Genomic DNA, 18,508 nt, shown 5'->3' with positions numbered 1-18,508 from the left:
TGCCTTTCCTGCCCTTGCCCCCTTTACCATTTCTGTTAACTTTTAAGAGATAGGGCCTGTTTTTCTGTTTCTAAGCCTGAGGAATACTGGAGCAGGACTCTGGGTCCAGTCACAGCTGTATCACCTATCTCTGCTGACAAGTAGTGGCCAGGCCACTTTCCCACTGTGGATCTCAATTTCCCTTTGGTAAAATGAGGGATTTGGAGTAAATCAGTAATTTTCAAATGCTTGAAACTATAAAACCCTTTCTTTAAAAGAAAAATTGATGTTAAATCTTTACTAAGGCATAAAGATGAGCAATTCTGAAATGGATGAGTAGGTATATGAATGAATGTGTATGCTGGGGGAGGAGAGAGAGAGGGAAAGAGTGCTTTTTCTGACAAAAGCACAGTTTGAAAATCACTGGATTGTATTATTTCTAAAGTCCCTTAAAATTCTGACATTCTAGGATTCTTTCACAGGCCCAAGGTCCCAGGTGGCAAAACATGAATGCCTCAGGCCTTGAAGCCTGGATCAGAAGTTAACTTCCTCTCATAAAATTCTTGTAACATGTATTAGGGCCACTAGTGAAATAGGCTACCTGCTGCGCAGCTTGAGAGAATTACAGTCTCTGAGAAACAGAAATAAGTACTAGGTTTTACAGCAAAAAAAAAAAAATCTTAGACTGATATACTTCAAACAGGCTTATGGGTAGACTTAGCAGCAAGAGGTTTAAAAGTGACCAAAAATTGCCAAAGAAAGAAAAAAGAAAGCTTTTTGTTTAAGAGCTTGGACCCTGAGGGGCAGACTTGCCTGGACAAAACTTCTCAGAGCCAGTGTATGGAGGTAGGGGTAAAATACGGGTTTTCGTGTACCTAGTGGAATACTTAGCGTGTAGTTCCCCATTGTGTAGGTAAACTAAGCCAAGAGAGCGCCAAAGCTTTCTTCTTCCAGAAGTAGCTGGGATGTTCTCAGGGGATGAGGGCTTAGAGGAGGGAGCATTGGGTCAGGGAGCAAAAAAGGCTTAGGTTCTGACTGAGGCAGAGGTCCTAAGGCATGTTTGACAAGTCAGGAGAAAACTCTGGAAAGAGCAAATCCTGTAGTAACAAAACCTGCTGTTACTCCTTTGTTTTAAAAGTTGCACTCTGATTTCCATAGCCATAATGATCAAACCCAGCAGCAGGAGCATGCATTTCCCCAGACTATAAGCTTGCTGTGTGACTGACTTCTCTGGGCCTCATCTGTGCACCTCTCTCCATGATGCCAGCAGATAACACTTGGGAAAGGGTAAAAGTGGCTCAGGAAGAAGGAGTAGCAAGGAGAGTAGAAGGTTTCCTCGTGCTGGGAGCCTGACTCAGCTCTTAATCCTTATACTTCTGGCGACTGCTAAAATTAATACTGAAAATATTAATAATTGCCATAATTCATTAAACCCTTAATGTGTCAAGTACTGCTAAGTGCTTTTGTATGCGGTTTTGGTTAAGGTTGTTGAATCTCCATTTAACAAGATGAGAAAAAGGCTCAGATTAAGCAACTTGCCTAAGGTCACCCAGCTAGTAAGTGCACAATTAATATTTGAATTCTGATGGTCTCTAGGTCCAGAGCCACTCTCCAGCACTTAGAGCTCCAGTCCTCCATAGCCAAAAGGCCTGTGGCTTGTTAGCTTAAGTTCAGACATCAGGTGGAGACAGATTCTGTGTTTGTCTTTGCTCATTTCTGCCTCCTTTGCCTTGGAGAGCACCTCAGCGCTCTAACCCAATTCCAAGAATATTCACTACATGGTGGCAGGGAACTAATATGTACCGGATGACTCCTAAATTCTAAGCACTGTGCTAGGTGTTTTACAACATACATTATTAAAAGTTAACGTCTTGTAAAGTTTTTCAAACAGTGCCTGGCACGTGATAGGTGCTACAAAAGTGTTTTAAGTAAAGCAAACAAAATTCTAATAGCAGTTTAAAAGGATTCTGATGACAGACTGCCATTATTACCTGGTTTTGTCATTTAATGGTTGTGTGACTTGAGCAAGTTATATCATGCCTATAAGCCTGTTTTTTTATTTGAAAAGTGGATGTAACAATTGTATCTATATCAGTATCTATATAAGGTACACTAGCTGTTTGGAGGATTAAATGAGAACACATACAGAGTCCTAACTGCTTGACATGCAGTAGGTGCTCCATATATGTTAACATGTTAGCTATTATTGTCTGTAGTCCTCACAAAAGCCCTGTGAGATAGTAATTTAAATATTTAATATTTCTTTATAGTTGAAGAAACTGAGTCTTAGTTTGAGATCATTCACCCTTAGTTGAGATGTGCCTCACATCTGTTAAGTGGCAGAGCTATGATTTGATTCTAGGCATCTGGGACTAGTCAATATTCTTTCCATTGGACCATTTTCAGCAGGCAACTTTCCATAAGCTGTCTACCTGCCTGCCCCCTGCCCCATGGCACATACGCATATCAAAAAAACCACCTTTTTCCTCTTAGTCTATAACTATTCATTCAACCCTGTCGACAAAAACTATCGTTACTCCTCATCTGTTGCAGCACTCATGGATCACTCTCTGGCCTAGGACTGATGGGAATAAAAGATGAAGAGGAAGGCAACACCCCAAACAAGTGTTTGTGAGTCTGCCCACCATTTTCCATGTGCCACATTTCTTAATCCCTCATGGGCAATGGCAGAGAATTTGGTCAGGCTGCAGGCACTCCAGAGGCTGCCAGACCTCTATATAGTAGACAGTTTGTGGAAACATTGTACCAGCTTAAGGAGTCTAGTCCATTTATATGACATGTACAAATTTTCAATAAATGCCTAAAATTCAGACATTCCTCATCTTAAGACAAGGTGAGGGGAGGAAACCAGTTTGTACTTTCTTTGTGTCAGTGGGTTTATACGCAGGTATTACAGCAGGTGCTTATTTCATGTAGCACTCCTATTAAATGGTATACCGTATATAGGTAAGGAAACCAGGAGGAGTGACTTCTCTGTGGAGAAAACCCAGGTATTACGTAGTTTGTCAAAGTGGTAACATCTGTGAAGCAAATTTCTGTAAGGCAAAGTGTTTTCTATTAATCGCTTTTATAACATTGAAGGAAAAAGATAGGCTGACTGCGAATCTGGCAGGTCCACCAGAGCAAGGTTGAAGACTGACTCTTTTAGCTTTTAACCAATCCAGGAAGCCCCCTTTCAATTCAATTTTCAGGAATGCTTCCTTCCTTTCGGAGTGAGACTGCAGTGTTACCCTTTACCAACAGGTGCCTCCATCACACCAGAGCTCCCCCTTAGAAGCTTTAATTTCAGTAAAAGCCTTTGCTTTTTTTTTTTTTATCAACTCTCAAATTGTCAACATTCTGTGTTGGAAAGGACATGGGCACAGGCACACACAGTTCCAAAACTGATAGAGATATTAGCTGCCCTCCAGAAGAGATGAATTAATCTGGCAGGTAGTATGTATCATTACAAAAAATCTTGTTAAATTTCTGTCTACACTGGGACCCTGCAATTCCACTCCTAGAGTAATATCCTCAAAAACATGTATGGAGGAGATGTCATGGGGTTATTCAATGGAATTCTAGGTAGCTATTTTTAAAAATTATGTGTGTGTGCATGCACATGTGTGTGTAAATAAAATCTCTAGTGAAAGAGATCTACAAGAAGCAGCAGTAGACCTCTGGATCCAAACTGCTAGACTCTGAATTCCAGCTTTCCTACTTTTTAGTTAGGTGAGCTTGAATTACTGTAAATTATTTAACATCTCTGTGCTTGGTACAAAATAATGGTATACATCTTATAGGATTGTTGTGAAGATGAGATTGTGCATTTATAGTATATTATAGGTTGTATAAAGCATGGAGAGTTACAGGATAATCTGTATAGTTTGAGCAGAAAAAACTATACAAAGATATGCACAGCCTTGGAACAAAACCTGGAAGGCTATATACCAAAATATGAACAGTATTTGTCTCTGGCTAGTGGGATTGGCAGATTCGATTTTACCAAATGCTCTTCTGTATATAGGCCGTTTTTTTTTTTTAAGTCATCATATATTGCTTTCATAGTTAGAAAAAAATAAAATAACTCTCAAGGTTGGGCATTTGAGGCAGTGTTTAATCCTTTAAATGCAACTTCTGTACGATCTGGAAGTTGGGAACCAGGAGCCAGAACTGAAGCTCTTGATTTTGTGATTTTGGATGAAGTTCCCCTGTAAAGAGCGAAGTTCCCCAGGTATACTGCTGACCTCAGCTGCAAGGCCTTGAGAACATCTTGAAACAATGTTGCTGGATTCTTTCCCCCTGCAGCTGAGCTCCAAAGCTGTGGGAGTTCAGCTGCTGTTTACCTCTTGAGACTCCAGTCCTGAGACAAAATAAGTGTCTGTCTACGTTGGCACTTCAGCTGTGCTCCTGGGCCAGTCACTTAACCTTGTTTGAGTCCATTTCTACAGCTGTATAAAATGAGGATGTATCTACTTTTAAGGATTATTATGAATATTTAAAGATTCAGTTTGTGGAAAATGACCAAATAGTGGGATGTGTATGAATTATTTGCCCTCTCTGAGCCTGTTTCCTCATTTTATTTTTTATTTTTTTATTTTGGCCATGCCACTGAGCTTGCCAGTTCCCCGACCAGGGATTGAACCCTGGCTACAGCAGTGAAAGCTTGGTATCCTAACCACTAGACCACCAGGGAGCTCCCTTCAGTTTCCTCATTTTAAAGATGGCAACATTAGTACCTACTTCATAAGGTTGTTGTGAGAATTAAATTAGGGAAAGCCTACATTTTATTGAGGATCATCTTCCAACTGCATATTCACAGAGCAGATGAAGGTTCCCTGTGCCAAGAGCACTCCCTTTGCTCCTAGGAACAGCCAAGGCCATTCCTTTTCCTGGATGGGTGGGGGTGGAAGTTTCCCCACGGGCCCCCAACTCTAGAACTCTACAGAGATAGGCCTGGACCATAAGGTCTCTGAGGCCCCGGTCTGCACACACTGTTCTTTCAGCTGATGCTCCCACCTTTTGGAAGCCAAAGCTGCCAACTTGGCCTCTTGCAAAACACACATTCCATTCATAAGTGCGTTTGTGCATTTTTCCTCCCACACCCTTCTAGGCAGCCAATGCAGAGCTGCCAAGGCAGCTGCAGGAGCAGCTTCTCATTTGGGGGGGGAAAGGCAACTTGAAGGGTTTTCACAGAACACTTGGTTTAGGCTTTGAACATATTACTCCCCAACTTTCTGGCCTCCTCACTCATAGTGGGGTTGTTTAGTAGGACACTCAGCCATGTCATTTTCATTTCCTTTTGTCCCCCTTTTTGTAAATTCTCTTCCCTATTATAAAGGAAATCCATTAATGGAAACTTGAAAAATCTAGAAAAGTTAAAACCATATCTAATCCCACCACTCAGTCAATGACTGCCCCTGTTTTACAATCTTCTATCATACTTTTTCCATTATTCAAAAGCAGTTTTTAATAGCTGCATAATATTCCAACATGTTGATGTGTGCCATAATTTCTAAAACAGTCCCCTATGGTTGGCACTAAGTTGTTCCCAAATGATGCTGCCAATCATATCCTTGCACATACATCTTTGGCAGATAATTATTTCTTGAGGAAAAATTCCTAGAAGTGAAATTACTGGGCTTTTTTAAAAAGTATGAACACTGAAGGATTTTTTAATTCCAGGAAAGTTTTTACCTTGTGTTTGCTAGCATCAATTTGTTTCAAATCTTTGTTAATTTGACAGATTAAAAAAGTTTTTCATTATAGGTTTAATTTCTGTTTATTTGAATACCCTTTAGATTGTCATCTGCTATTTTTTCCAGAAGGTTTTGGCCAATTGTTTTTCTTTAGAGAGTTGTCCATATCCTTTGCTCATGTTTCTGTTGTCTTTTCCATAATGAATTTCCCATTCTGAATTTTTAAGGTCTCTTTACACATTAAGTATAGTGTCCATTTGTCAATTATTGCAAAAATGTTTCTAGTTTTTTAAGGTAGTATTAGAAGTTTGTTCTTGTCTTTCATTTTTTTCTATTTGCTTTTATGCTTAAAACATTTTGACTGATCCAGAGATCAACTTAATACCCATTGATAATATATATCACATACATATATTGTTTTTTTAATGATTTTTTACACATATACCTTATTCCTCCTGGAACTTATTTTGATATATGTAACTTTCCCCCAAATATTTAGATTTTATCCAATTATCTATCTTTACTCAGTAAAGGAGGCTGCATTATTTATGTAAGTCTGTGTACACAAGAGCCTTGTGTCTATGTGTTCTTCTGTCGTGTCTTAACACTAGTACCATTTTACTTTGTAGCTCTGTATTGTAATATACTAGCAATTTCAGCAGCACCACCCCAGATAAACGTGGGCCCATAAAGTCCTCATCAGCATGGATTAGAGAACACTATGCAGAGTTAGGTGCTCTGCTGCTCCCTGCATTGCTGCCATATTCCACTAGGGCTTTCTTAGCACCCCTAAGGTAAGAAGAGAATCAAGGTTGGAACATTACATAGGAAGAATGTTAAACCCACGTAAGAGCCTTATGGCTTTCATAAGACAGGGCATCCTCAGAAGTCATAGCAAAGGAAAGGAAGTGGGAGAGGGGTTAGGCTGGCTCTCTTGCCTTAACTTCCCAGGCAGACTAACTCTTTAGGACCTAGGTCAAAATCCAGAGCTAAAGAATGACTTCTAGAGCTAACCCAGCCATGTGCTTTGGCAGCTGGATTTGGGAGGAAGGAAGAGGCCAGTGCTGAGTTGACTACTGTTCTCCTCTGAACCCTCAGCACTACCTTCAGTATACCATTCCACATACTGTTATGTTTATCTGGTGATAGTGTGAATTAATTGCTTATCCCTCATCTAGTCAAAAATTGGATTTTAGCCATACAGCACCAAGACAACACTTTGAATAGCTCCATGTTCTATATAGGCACCCAAATCAGTAATCTTCACTTTATTATTCCCCACACCTCTATTTGTAAGGCCTTGGCTGGGCTCAGTAGCTCAGAAGAGCCAAAGAAGACACAAGCCCAAGAGCCAACTGGGAAAATAAGTACATGTTTTGAAGGTTTACTTTTTTAAGTGAGGAAAGTCACCCCCTAGATTTCCTTCCAGCCTCCATCTGATGCTGACCTTGGTAATACGAGAAGAAAAATTCCAGTTCATTGAGGAAACCTTATAACCCTCTCCTAGCTAGAAAGAGGAGGTAGTCATGACTCCTAAGCCCTTTCCAACTGAAAAGAAAAATAAAAGCACATCTCATGCCACCACTGTACTTATTTTTAGAAGATACCTATATGAGGCTGGCTGGGAATCTTTGGGAAGGCCACTAGGGCCTGCATCAAAGGCCCTACCTAGCCTTTAAGATGGCTAGCCAATAGCTTTCCTGAGCATAAACAATAACTAGACAGAAAATACAATGAAAGGAAGCTAAGATGTACCACAATTAGACTTCCAGAATGTAAGAGCCAGATGGAGCCATCAGGGATCATGTTAGTCTAAGCCCCCCATCCTCCCAATGTGGCACAGAGGGAAGTTGAGCCCCCAAGAGGGGCAGTGACTTGTGAAGGGTTGTGTGTGACCATGCCAACCTTCTTCTCTGGAGTCCCTGCATTACTCACCTAACAGCCTTTTGGAAACCTTAAACTTATGTGTCTTAGGTGCTTTATAAATCACAGATGTTCTTCTAAATCCTAACACTGATAGAAATAAGTCTCTTGATTTTGCAGATGACTAAAAGGAAACACAGAATTTAACTTGCCAAAGGTCACAGAGCAGTAGCACTTGACAGTTTTCAGCTTGCCTCCTTTGCCTTAATCACTGCCAACCTAATAGATGTAGGAGCGAACCATTTAGAACAGTGTTCACTTTTTATTCTTCGAGGGAATCAACATCAGTTGCTAAGGTAAGACTGTTTAGGTAGTGGCCCTGTGAGGACTCATTTGCTTCTTGCCTACAAGTCCTGGGACTCCAAAAGCCATTAAGTTTGGTGAGTGGGAGGTCAACAGTCCATGTTTGTAGCTGGGGATCCTGTACCATCTGGATTATTTTACAAAGCACAGGATTTGCCATCCAGTAGGTTGGTGGAAGAGGCTCCTGGTGGGTAAAGCTCACCCCAGAATGAAGTCACTGTTTTTTTTTGTTTGGGGGTTGGTTTTTTGTTTTTTGCAGAATTGTCAATAGTCAAGTAAACAAATTTATTAAGTCCAATAGCAGGTTACCTTCCAAATAAAAAAGTGACAGTAATATGTGTAACAAGTTAATAAAAAAATTCAAGGAGCCATTTGGAGAGTGCAACAGTGCAGAGAATAAAAATCAAAGTATTGACTTTTGTCAACAAATTTGTACAACTTCAAGAAACAGACACATTGGTCACAAACCAAGAGGAATCCACAAAGGTGGAGGGTCACATGAGTAGTGGACTCATCACCTCAGTGGGTTAAGGCAGGGTATCTTATTTGTAGGACCAATTTATCCAAGCCCCATTTGCCTACTGCTTCAAATTCCCCCTTTGAAACCTAGAATCATATTCATTAGTGCAACAGGTAAGCGCAATTAATAACAGACTCAGGGGGCTGGGACCAGGGTCAGAGGGAAGACACTTCTCCCAGAATAAATGTGTGTTGGAAATAAAACCACAGCAGCTGCTGAATGGCTTTGGCAATATCCAAGGTTTGTGTTGAAAGTTTCTACTAGGGAAGGTGGGTGGTGGAAGAGCAGGCTCAGTTTCCAAGAAGAGAAATAGGGAGGAGGATGTGATGCCCTAGCACCTGAATCAGAAGCAGAATCTGATGGTTACTCAATTTTGTCTTTCAGTGAGGAAAAACAACTGCAGATCCTCACTGTAAGGCAGTGCCAGTCAAGGTGAACCTGGATGTATGCTATAATTACAGCTTAGCAAAGGAGTAAACTCTGAAGGGGAAGTGGGTGGGAACCCCTCTATATGAATCAGAAAACAGACTGGATTAAGAGGAAGATCAACGTCACGTGTTCTCAAATGAGTCCCAATTAACACTTTAATGACTTAATAGTCCTTTTAGTCCATCTTCTTTAAACAAGATACTGCTGGAGTCCCCCAAGGAAGACCTTGTCAATTACCAAGATATTCAGGTCATCACTAACCAAACATAAGACAGAAATAGCAAAGCGGGCTACTACAGCAAAACAGCAGCTTTCTTCCAGCCCTTATAATTGTGTAATTGGGTCTACCTTTGGGCTTCACTGCACTGAAGACTTTACTTTAAATGCAGCAAACTAAACACGGTCCTAGATACAGATCTTCTGTTTTGTTTTTTAAACCTATACCAGGTCTTTATCCCAGTAATTTCCTACCGTTGTTTAAATTTGGCATGGTGTATAGTATATGAGGCCATCACGTGAACTGTGGAGTCCCACACCCTGCAGGCTCCAGCACTGAGGACTGAATTTTGCCACCAGCCCTTGGGAGATCCGTACTGTTTAAAGGACCAAAAATAATGTGTGGCATAATCTTTCTTCCTTTCCAAGAAGGCTAGTTTGTGCCTTCCTTAGGGAAGTTTAATATTGAAAACACTGCCTTGTACGTTTCTATTGGATTTCCTTGGGCCTGAGGGCTTGGTTGAAATTTGGATCTTTACCCAGCTCTAGATTTTTTTCTTATCAGAAGGGTTGAAATGGGATCTTGGACCCAACTCACACATGTGAGCACATCTGGCAGGGCGAACTGCTGAGGCAACTAGCTGAAGCATAGCAAAGTGTCATTACAGGAGGCAGGGCTAGGAATGATACATTCAGATTTGGCAGGGATAGGGGAAGAGCAATTCAATGAGGCACACTTCATCTCATACAGCTTTCTAATCAATTGCTAAAGAAATATCACAGAAGCTCACACACAAAACCACTGCCAAAAATCAAGCAATTTCCCAACATATTCAGTTTGTTGTAGCCACTCTTGATATTTGCCTATTTTCAAACTGGCATCCACATCCTGCCCCTCTCCACACCACCACACCACTCTGGTGTCATATTGCTAAAGTGAAGGGTGCACTGGCTTACTTGAGGGGCATGCATTGACCTCTTCAACTCATTGAGTGAGCAATTACTGCTCACTCATTAAGCAGCAAACCTATCTCTAGGTGAAGAGGAACAGGGACCTTTCATTTCCCACAAGTGCAACTGCAAACCCTACACACACATACTACCTTGGATCCCTTTGCAGAAAACTGCTTTTCATGAGAAAGTTAATAAGCACTGGCCCAGGATACTGTAGAAGCTTGAATTCCTTGCATTAAGGACTCAAAACTGGAAGGAAACTCCCTCCCTGACCATTCTCTTTTCAGGCTTCTAATTTGCGTTTTTGCAACAAATAAACCATTAAATATATAACCCAAAATAATTTTTTTAATGGTTCTTTTGTTGAGGAAGCTGAAGAGCTGAATTAAAACAAAAAACCACCCATCATAGCACACCCAATGCATGGAATCATGCCTTCTTATAGGCTGAAAGAATCCAGTTCCTCCAGAGTCTTCAGGATATTCAGCATCTACCTCTTTTGTGCCCTTCTCTCCATACACCCTTCTGATCTGAGACAGAAAAAGCCTTACCTGGCTAGGAGCAGCCTGCCTTTACCCTTATTCAACCTCTACCCAATCCAGAATTGGGAAAAACTGGGGGTTGCACACTGGCTGGATGAAAAGGCAGTCTTGTTAACACCTCACTCTAGATGCCCTGACTACAGTTGAGCCACAGAACCTGCTAGGACCTCTAGAAACTCTTTATGCAAGGATCTTGTGTCTTAGGCTAGGACAAAGCCAGACATCTGGACTGGGATCCCCGTCAGCTTTCCAGCAGTACTGCCAACCTACTGTGGCTGACTTTAAAGTTTCCCATCCATCCCTCTAAGAAGGGGCAACTGTCAGGGTTAAGATTCAGAAAAGAACATCTAACTTCAAGTATGTTTCCTATTGTCAATACCAATTTTAGAAAAACATCGACTGCAGAAACTGCTTAAATCATTTTTGTAAATATGGGAGCCCAGAGCTGTAGGCTACTAATAAAGGAACTCAAAATAAGTGATTCCTGCCCAGGCTGAGAAACATATACCTGGGAGGGAGATGGGGGTAAGTTGGGGGAGAAAACTCCAAATGTTTAATAGACAAACTCTTCATTACCTCAAGAGTGTAAATATTTTTTTATTTAAAAGATTCCCTTTTCAATCTGTTCCAAAGTGTTGGAAGCTGAACAGTACAAGTTCCTGCCACCCACCCTTCCAGTACAGTTTTATGAGGACTTTTTTTTTTTTTTTAATGGAAAAATAACAAGAGGACCCTCTACTGAAACCAGGTAGGACCAGAGTCAGCTCCTGTATGGCAGTTTGGCCAAAGCTGGCCTTACGGAGCGATCACGCAGAGGAGTCTGGGGAACTGGGACTCCCTCTTGTGAGGAAAAGGCTGAGAAAATTAATCTTCTCTTTAATGAAACTGGTCCAAATTCTGATTCAAAAGCCTCCATTATGATGTTCCCTGGCACTCTTCTTATACTATATATATTGAAGGCTCCCTTTTATAGCCAGTTTTAGCAGGCAAAGAAACAAAGAAATATAGATACATATATGTGTATATATATATATTTTATATAGGTAAAATATATACATACCTTATATATGTATATATACATATTTGGGGGTAGGAAAAGGAGAGGTGGGTCATGTAAACCTAAACAGTCATCACATTACCCCAAATGAGCCTGACATTAACAAAGAAGAAAATAAATAACTTCTGGGGGTTAAGTGATAACATGGGTGCAGCAAGAAGGGAAAGGGCACACGTTTTAACTATTAAATACATTTTTATATTTGTTTGGCAGAGTTCAAGCCAGCCCAGGCTTCTGCACTTGCCAGACAAGTAAGCTGATGATACTCAATTAAAAAAAAAAAAAAAAAATTCAAGCAGAGCTCCATACCACAGTTTTCCTTCAAGTCAGTTGGCCGGCAGGCACAGTTTTCTGACCACCAGGAACAGAAACTTTGGCTCCAAGGCAAATGAAAAAAAAAAAAAAAGTATTTCCACTTAGAACGTGAAAATACAGAAAGTTCATCAAAGAAAGAAAACTATCAAAGTCTACTTCCAGCAAAACTGAGGTAGCACTGCTTTCTCTGCATTCAATGCTTAAGTGGTTCTCAGTACAATGTGTTCTAAAAAAACCGCTCACTTGACTGACAGGTGCAGCATGTTGAAGGATAAACTCAACATGAAATGCAATAGGTCAAAGAAGGAATGAGCAAGAAGTGAGGAAAATAAGGGTTCCAGATAAATTAGCTTAAAAGGGGGTTGTCACCAGACTGCAAATGCTCTTGGTTGGCCTTGGCTCTCCAAGAGCTTTAAATCGCCTGGGAATTAATGCAATGTGGTTAACAGTTAACACTGTTATTCAACTCTGTGTAAATCTTTAAAAATAATTATTACAACCTAAATTCAACGATGTAAACAGCACTACACACAGTACAGACCTGCCCTGAAAAACAAGAATATGCAAAACTGAGATCTGGCACTGTATCGTTTTGTAATGATAATCCAACCTAACTGTCCCATCCCCCCTCCCTGCTCTACGCCCTCCCCCACCCCCCCAAAAAATCTAATTTGTGCAAGAAGTGGCAGGCTTATTCTATCTGAAGGCTTCAAAAAAAAAAAGGATACACAACATGTAGCCAGGTTCAAATATTTGGGGGGACCCTCCCCCCAAAAAAGAAATAACCAAAATATCCAAAAAGTGAAGAAAGTGCCTAAAACATGATACAGCATTTTAGAGCCCTTTCAGATACAAGGCAGAGAAAGGTGTAAAGTAGAAAATATCCGGATCTTCAGTAATTTCCAGAAAGGTCCAATTCCTTGGTTGGCTGCAGGGCAGCGGGCAGATCCTTGCTGCTGCTCCTGAGACAGAGCCACTAAGTCTGCTCCTCGGGACATAAGCCCTCGGGCCCTGAGCTGAGTGCACCTCTCCCTTCCCCTTCTCTTTTCCTTCGCTCCATTTCCCACTCCACAAAGGTATCAAAGAGACTTGGCCAGGCCTCATCTTCACTGTAGTTGCTGAGGTCAGGGCCAATCACCTGAGTGAAGTTAAGGAACATGTTCCAAGTGTCCCTGGAGATGCCCTTGATCCCCGAGGGGTTCTCTGTTAGGAAGTTTAGCCACTGGTCCAATACTGGAGGATTGTTCTGGGTAAAGACTAGTTTCCACAGGGCAATGGCTATTTCCCGATGCAGTGACCGCTGCCCTTCTTCAGAGTCCAGGCCGAACTGAAATGTAAACCGGTAGAGATCCTTGAATTTATCCTCTTGTTTGGCTTCTGTTAAGAGGCTAGGGAACCGTGCACAGATCCCATCAATGCTGTCTGCACTTATTGCTTTGCAGCCATCAAAAAACTCCTTCCTGCAACAGGAAGGAGGGGGCACAATTAATAATTGTAAACGGTATCATTTACTGAGAGGCGATATAGTATCATAATTAAGAGGGTAGCTGTGAGGCTGTCTGGATTTGAATGCCAACTCCTCCGCTAACTGTAGTCCTATTTCTTCATCTGCCAAATGGTGAGAATACTACCTTACTTCATAGGGTTCTGGTGAGGACTAAACAAGTTAATATGTCAGCTGCTTCTAATAGTGCCTGGTACATGGTAGACAGCTGATAATGGTTCATTCACTCATCTATTCATCTTTCCAAAGCTAAACTCAAAGTCTCCTGCTCCATGCTCTGCTTCCCATTCTGCAACAGTGATTAAGCTGTAGACTCTCCTCCAAGATAGGGAGTGTCTTCCTGTTTTCCTTTTGATTCTCTAGGGGTTGTTTGTTTTTGAAATATTTTTGGTGACTGCCAAGGGAAGGTTTTGAAGCCAAAGATTCTGGATGAACCTGGGTAACTCTGCCACCATAGATCAAAGTTCCGTTATTAAAAAACAAAAATTGAGTATGTATTTTTAACATCTATATAACACTTTTAGCTTACAACATGGTCTCACATTGATCATCACCTCAGAGATTTCTGCAACTGCTGAAGATAGAACATCTGAGGTCTGTCGAGTAACCTACCCAGGAACTAAAAATTGTATCGAGGGGTTCTCAAAGTCAACTCTTCTTACTTACTTATAACCCAGTGCTCAGGAAACCACACCTTGCAGTGACCCTGCCATGTTGTCTCCCACAAACAACCTCTACAGGGATGCATGACCATGACAATGTACACAACTGCTAGTTGATAACTAGGGCCAGCTGTCCTTGTTGGCACATAGGCTGGCTAAGGGTAATGTGCAGAGAGCTAGAAGGAGCAACTGGCTTCATGCAGTTACTGAAGCACATCCCCAGTGGCACTCACTATACTGGCACTCAATGCCTAACACATGATAGGTGTACAATAAACATCGAGTGAGGAAGTGAGTGAATTGACAAGTACAGGAGTGAAAGAAAAGATAAAAGTCAAACAGCAGTGGGGCGGGGCAGCAGCGTGGCAACATGGATTATTCCTCATTTAACTTCAGGCAAGGATGGTTGGTACCCAGTTCCTCAGAGGCTGAATAGCTTTAGAGAAACTGGTCAGAAAAAGAAAATAAGATTTACCCAAAACCCTATGAAGTCAACCTAGTTCTATCATAGCTGGGCACCACTGCTCAATGGTGCTCTTTCCTCCTCTGATCACCTGGTGACATGAAGTATTTGTGACTAACCTGGTGAATTTGCACATGGTAGCAGCCTGGAACTTCCAAGCCAAGAGCAGCACTCGAAATTCCGTGGGGTCCACACATAGGTCATTGCAAAAGCGCTCCATGCCTTCCTCCAAAATTGCATCCTCCCGCTCATCCTTATAGCGCCTGAACAGTTCTTCCAACCTCTGCAAGGAAGACTCCTCGGCATTTGACTTGGGCTCCCTCCCCGCATCTCCTGAGGATGTTGGCAGCTGGCAGGTCTCAGTAGCAGCCTCTGCCTTCTTGGTCCCATTGACAAGGATATCCCCACCTGGCTTGCCACAGGCTGGCAGCTGTTCCTCACGGTGGCCTGCACCCCGCCTCCCGTGTGACTTGCTGCTGGGGTCACGGTCTCCATTCTTGCTACCCAGAGTTGATGAGGGATTCTTGCACTTGGTGACACACTGGCCCATGATGCTGGTGGCCTGGCCTCTAGAGTGGCCCCCTCTGGATTGGATGCCCTTGTTGCCACTGGCCCACGTGCCTCAACATGCCATCAGCCAGAGGAGCCAGCCAACCTGGAAGGAAATTAGAGAGCAATCACTGCTGGACAGGGAGACAGAGTATGCAAGCTTCCCTCCAGGGACTGCACAGTGGAACACCACTCTGTTTCAATGAGCTAACCATGAACGAGGGGAAATACCCCAAGTTCATCATCATCTCCCTCGCAAGCCTATGCCTTCACCTTGGAAATGCAGTGGTTAGAGCACATATGGAGAACCAATAAGGAAAATTCCTAAAATTCTTAAGGTAACATAGATCACAAAGAAGTTGATTCATGTGCAGAATGCATCAAGGAAGACTACGGTTTTGCCAGAAATATTCCAAAGGAAATTTGTCTTGCCAACTTGCCATCACATAAGAAAGTTATTTGGACCTGTATTAACCCAGAAGGTACAAATAAAAGGTTCATCTTCTAGTCTCTAATGTCAAAACTCTCAGATGTTCTTTTTAAGTAGGATGAGTAGGAAGAAGGGGTAGCCACATCCAAAACAACTATATAGTTTCATAATGGCCTAAAGATGAGATAAAGAATTTGCAGAGTCAAGACTAGTCAAGAGTCCTAGCCAAATAACAGAGTAAAATTTGTCTTGATTTCTTCAAATTCCGTTCTGGGACCCACCCACACAGTAGGTGAAATGCCCTTTCTCCACCCTTCCTCTATCCACCTATGGGAGCCATCCACCAAGACTGTTCTCCACGCCAAGGGTCCCAATCGCTGAGCTTCTTTTCTAACCCCCACCCCCAGCAAGGTGGTATGTAGAGGAAAGTCAAGTTCACACTAAATGTGAATGTCCTGTAGGGCCTGCAGGCTTACTCTTCCAAGGTAGCGTCTCCATTTTAAAAGAAGGGCTGATTTACCCAAATACAGTCTAAATGACAGAATAACGGCTAGATGAAGAAAAGCCTGCACTGATACATAACAAACATCACAGTGATTTATTTATTACTTAAGTAACGAAAAAGTGTTTTTTTAAAGAATTGCTAGAAATTTCTGGGCCAGGGATGAGGTGATTTCTCTGAAGACTCTATCTACTCAGACTCTTATTCTTACCTTCAACTAGTCCACTAGAAGATCCCTCTAAAATTTAGTACTTATAAAGGTTTGCTACCTGCTATAATAACTGCAGCCTCTGAAATTATAATGTTAATAGAAATTTAGACCAGGAGCCAGAAGTATAGTCGGGAAAGCAGACCAAATCAATGTCAGTCCCACGCCTCTCCAGCTCTAGGGTCAGGGACCTCCACAATCCAAATTCAAAGCTCTAAGAAGACTGGCAGTGGGGCGGAAGGGTGCTTTTAATGGAAGGCTGGAGCTTTAAACTTTACCTAAAGAACTTGAGCTTCCTCCAAATAGTGCTTGGATAAATTCAGTTATCTTCAAAAGGAATTCTAAGGGTATGTTCTAAGTGTACAAGTTTAAAATGAAGACCAGAATCATTCCTGTAGTTACTGGAATCACACTGTATCGGGGTGTGTCCCATTGTCCACCTTCAAAGAGTACATGACAGACATGATTATACACGCCCTTAAAAAAAGACTTGCAGTTTCACTTAGGTTTCAAAAACACGCTGAAACCCTTAGAAGGGTTTTGGTGTGGAAAATGACAGACCCAAGTAAGTTTTTTAAAGCCTTTTTATGATTTTAGAATATAGCTAGTAAGCCATAAGCACAACTTGTTACAATTTTAAAAGGTAAGGGGTTAATTCTTAGAAGACCAGCATACAAGGGAAGCAACTGTTCAAGCTGAATTATCTCAAAACAAGCAGGACTATACCATGTGGAGGGTCTGGTTTCCAGATTTGTGTTTCTAAAGACTAAAATGCTGAAAGAAACAGAAGGCCCAAACTTACACAGATCCCACATGCTCACAGACTGGCAACTCTAATTCCCAGGCACGCTGACTCACCAGGCTTTGCTGCTCAGCTCCCGCTGCTGAGGGAAGCCCAGGTACCTGGCAGGATAAGAGGATTTCCTGGTTTCCTACTGACCCACCTACCCCAGGCTACTCACCCCTGCCCCATTGGACAGATGCTGCATTATATCAGCTTCCTCCAAATCCTGGCGCCAAGGCCTTCACATAGGGACAGAACAGATGGGCCTCCCAAGAGGCCCTAATCCATTTACCCAACCAGCCCTCCACATGACAGCATCTTTGATGACCTGGCACAGCAGTACCAGCTGAAACCTGAAGGCATTTTACTTGCCCAGCAGATGAAAAAAAGGAGGGGGAAATCAATTTAGACAGATGATCAATCAGCAAGTGCCAGAAGGCTGGATCCCTTTCTTCCATTCTGGTCCTTTTCTTTGAAGCAAGTTGTGGTCTCAAGCCAGAAAAAAGTATTTTCAGATCTGATGGTAAGTGTGGCCCCCTGATTACTCAATGGGCTCCCTTCTTTTGTGTCTCCTCTTTCTTTGGGAAAATAGTTCTGTACCCAGAGATTTCTCAGGCTCAATCATGGTGCTCAGCCATGTGTCCCAGGGTGGCAGCACTTCAAGTGTTCTAAAGCTGAAAGTTTCCCTGGACCCACTAGCTGTTGGCTAATAGCTAATAATAGTAGTCATCAATTACTGAGCGCTTGATACCATGCCAGGCACTATGTTAAGCACTTTATGGACAATAACACTCATATATCCTCACCACAACCCCATTTAAAGACAGGGAAGCTGAGGCACAAAGAAAATTACCCAAGATCACAAGCAGAACCTGGTATGTCTGGCTTGAGAAGCCATGACCTTTCACCACTAGGCTGGACTGCTGAGCCCACCTACATCAGATCATCTCGGGAAAGCCCACCAATGGATGGGTCCCAAGCTCAGGAGTGTCACCACATCAATCACAGAGCAGCGAGTTTTACAATTAGCCACTGGAAAAAAAAAAAAAGAACATGGTCTATGCCCTGTGCTAAGAAGGGTGTCCTAGCCACTGCCCTCTCCCGGGCAAGCATTAAGACCGTGACACAGGCAGGCAAGATGCCATTAGGCTCAGTCTCACTAGAGGCGGGGACTAGAATTAGTCCAAAGTTCTTAAACCTGTGATGTTTCAGCCCACCAGCATGGTTAAAAGCTTCAGCTCTTAAAGTCCAACTCTGCCACCGGATGTTCGACCCTGATCAAAACCTGAATTTCCTCAACCTGCAAAATGGTATCTACTTCAAAGAGCAGTTGTAAGGATTCAGTCAGGAAACGCAGATAAAGGGTATCTGGCACACACTGTCCTCCACACAGAAAACACTTGATATGACAGCCATTATTAACAGCCGAGTAGTATCTGATTAGCCTGATGGAAGCCCCAGCTTGTCCC

At 42.2% G+C, this 18,508-nt stretch overlaps 2 protein-coding genes across 14 annotated transcripts in view; one reads left to right on the top strand and one right to left on the bottom strand.

Moving 5' to 3' along the window:
* REXO5 (RNA exonuclease 5) overlaps positions 1 to 2,847 on the top strand; it is a 41,439-nt gene extending 38,592 nt beyond the window's left edge. For all 4 annotated transcript variants that reach the window (XM_082645618.1, XM_082645620.1, XM_082645619.1 and 1 more), the window contains one exon: positions 2,533 to 2,847. In XM_082645618.1, the coding sequence (XP_082501744.1) occupies positions 2,533 to 2,614 (82 nt within the window). In that variant the 3' untranslated portion in view covers positions 2,615 to 2,847. The remainder of the gene's footprint in view (positions 1 to 2,532) is intronic.
* Positions 2,848 to 12,602: 9,755 nt separating this feature from the next.
* Positions 12,603 to 18,508, bottom strand: part of DCUN1D3 (defective in cullin neddylation 1 domain containing 3) — a 33,763-nt gene continuing 27,857 nt past the window's right edge. For 9 of the 10 annotated variants that reach the window (XM_082645196.1, XM_082645195.1, XM_082645193.1 and 6 more), the window contains 2 exons: positions 14,686 to 15,221; positions 12,603 to 13,397 (listed from right to left, as the gene is read on the bottom strand). In XM_082645196.1, the coding sequence (XP_082501322.1) occupies positions 12,914 to 13,397; positions 14,686 to 15,116 (915 nt within the window). In that variant the 5' untranslated portion in view covers positions 15,117 to 15,221 and the 3' untranslated portion in view covers positions 12,603 to 12,913. Of the gene's footprint in view, positions 13,398 to 14,685; positions 15,222 to 17,057; positions 17,312 to 18,508 lie in introns of those variants that run through there. The other variant, XM_082645202.1, reaches the window with a different exon arrangement.

The sequence above is a fragment of the Mesoplodon mirus genome (assembly GCF_964341445.2).
Source record: "Mesoplodon mirus genome assembly, chromosome: 15".
Lineage (NCBI taxonomy): Eukaryota > Metazoa > Chordata > Mammalia > Artiodactyla > Ziphiidae > Mesoplodon > Mesoplodon mirus.
This window is presented reverse-complemented; position numbering and strand designations above follow the sequence as displayed.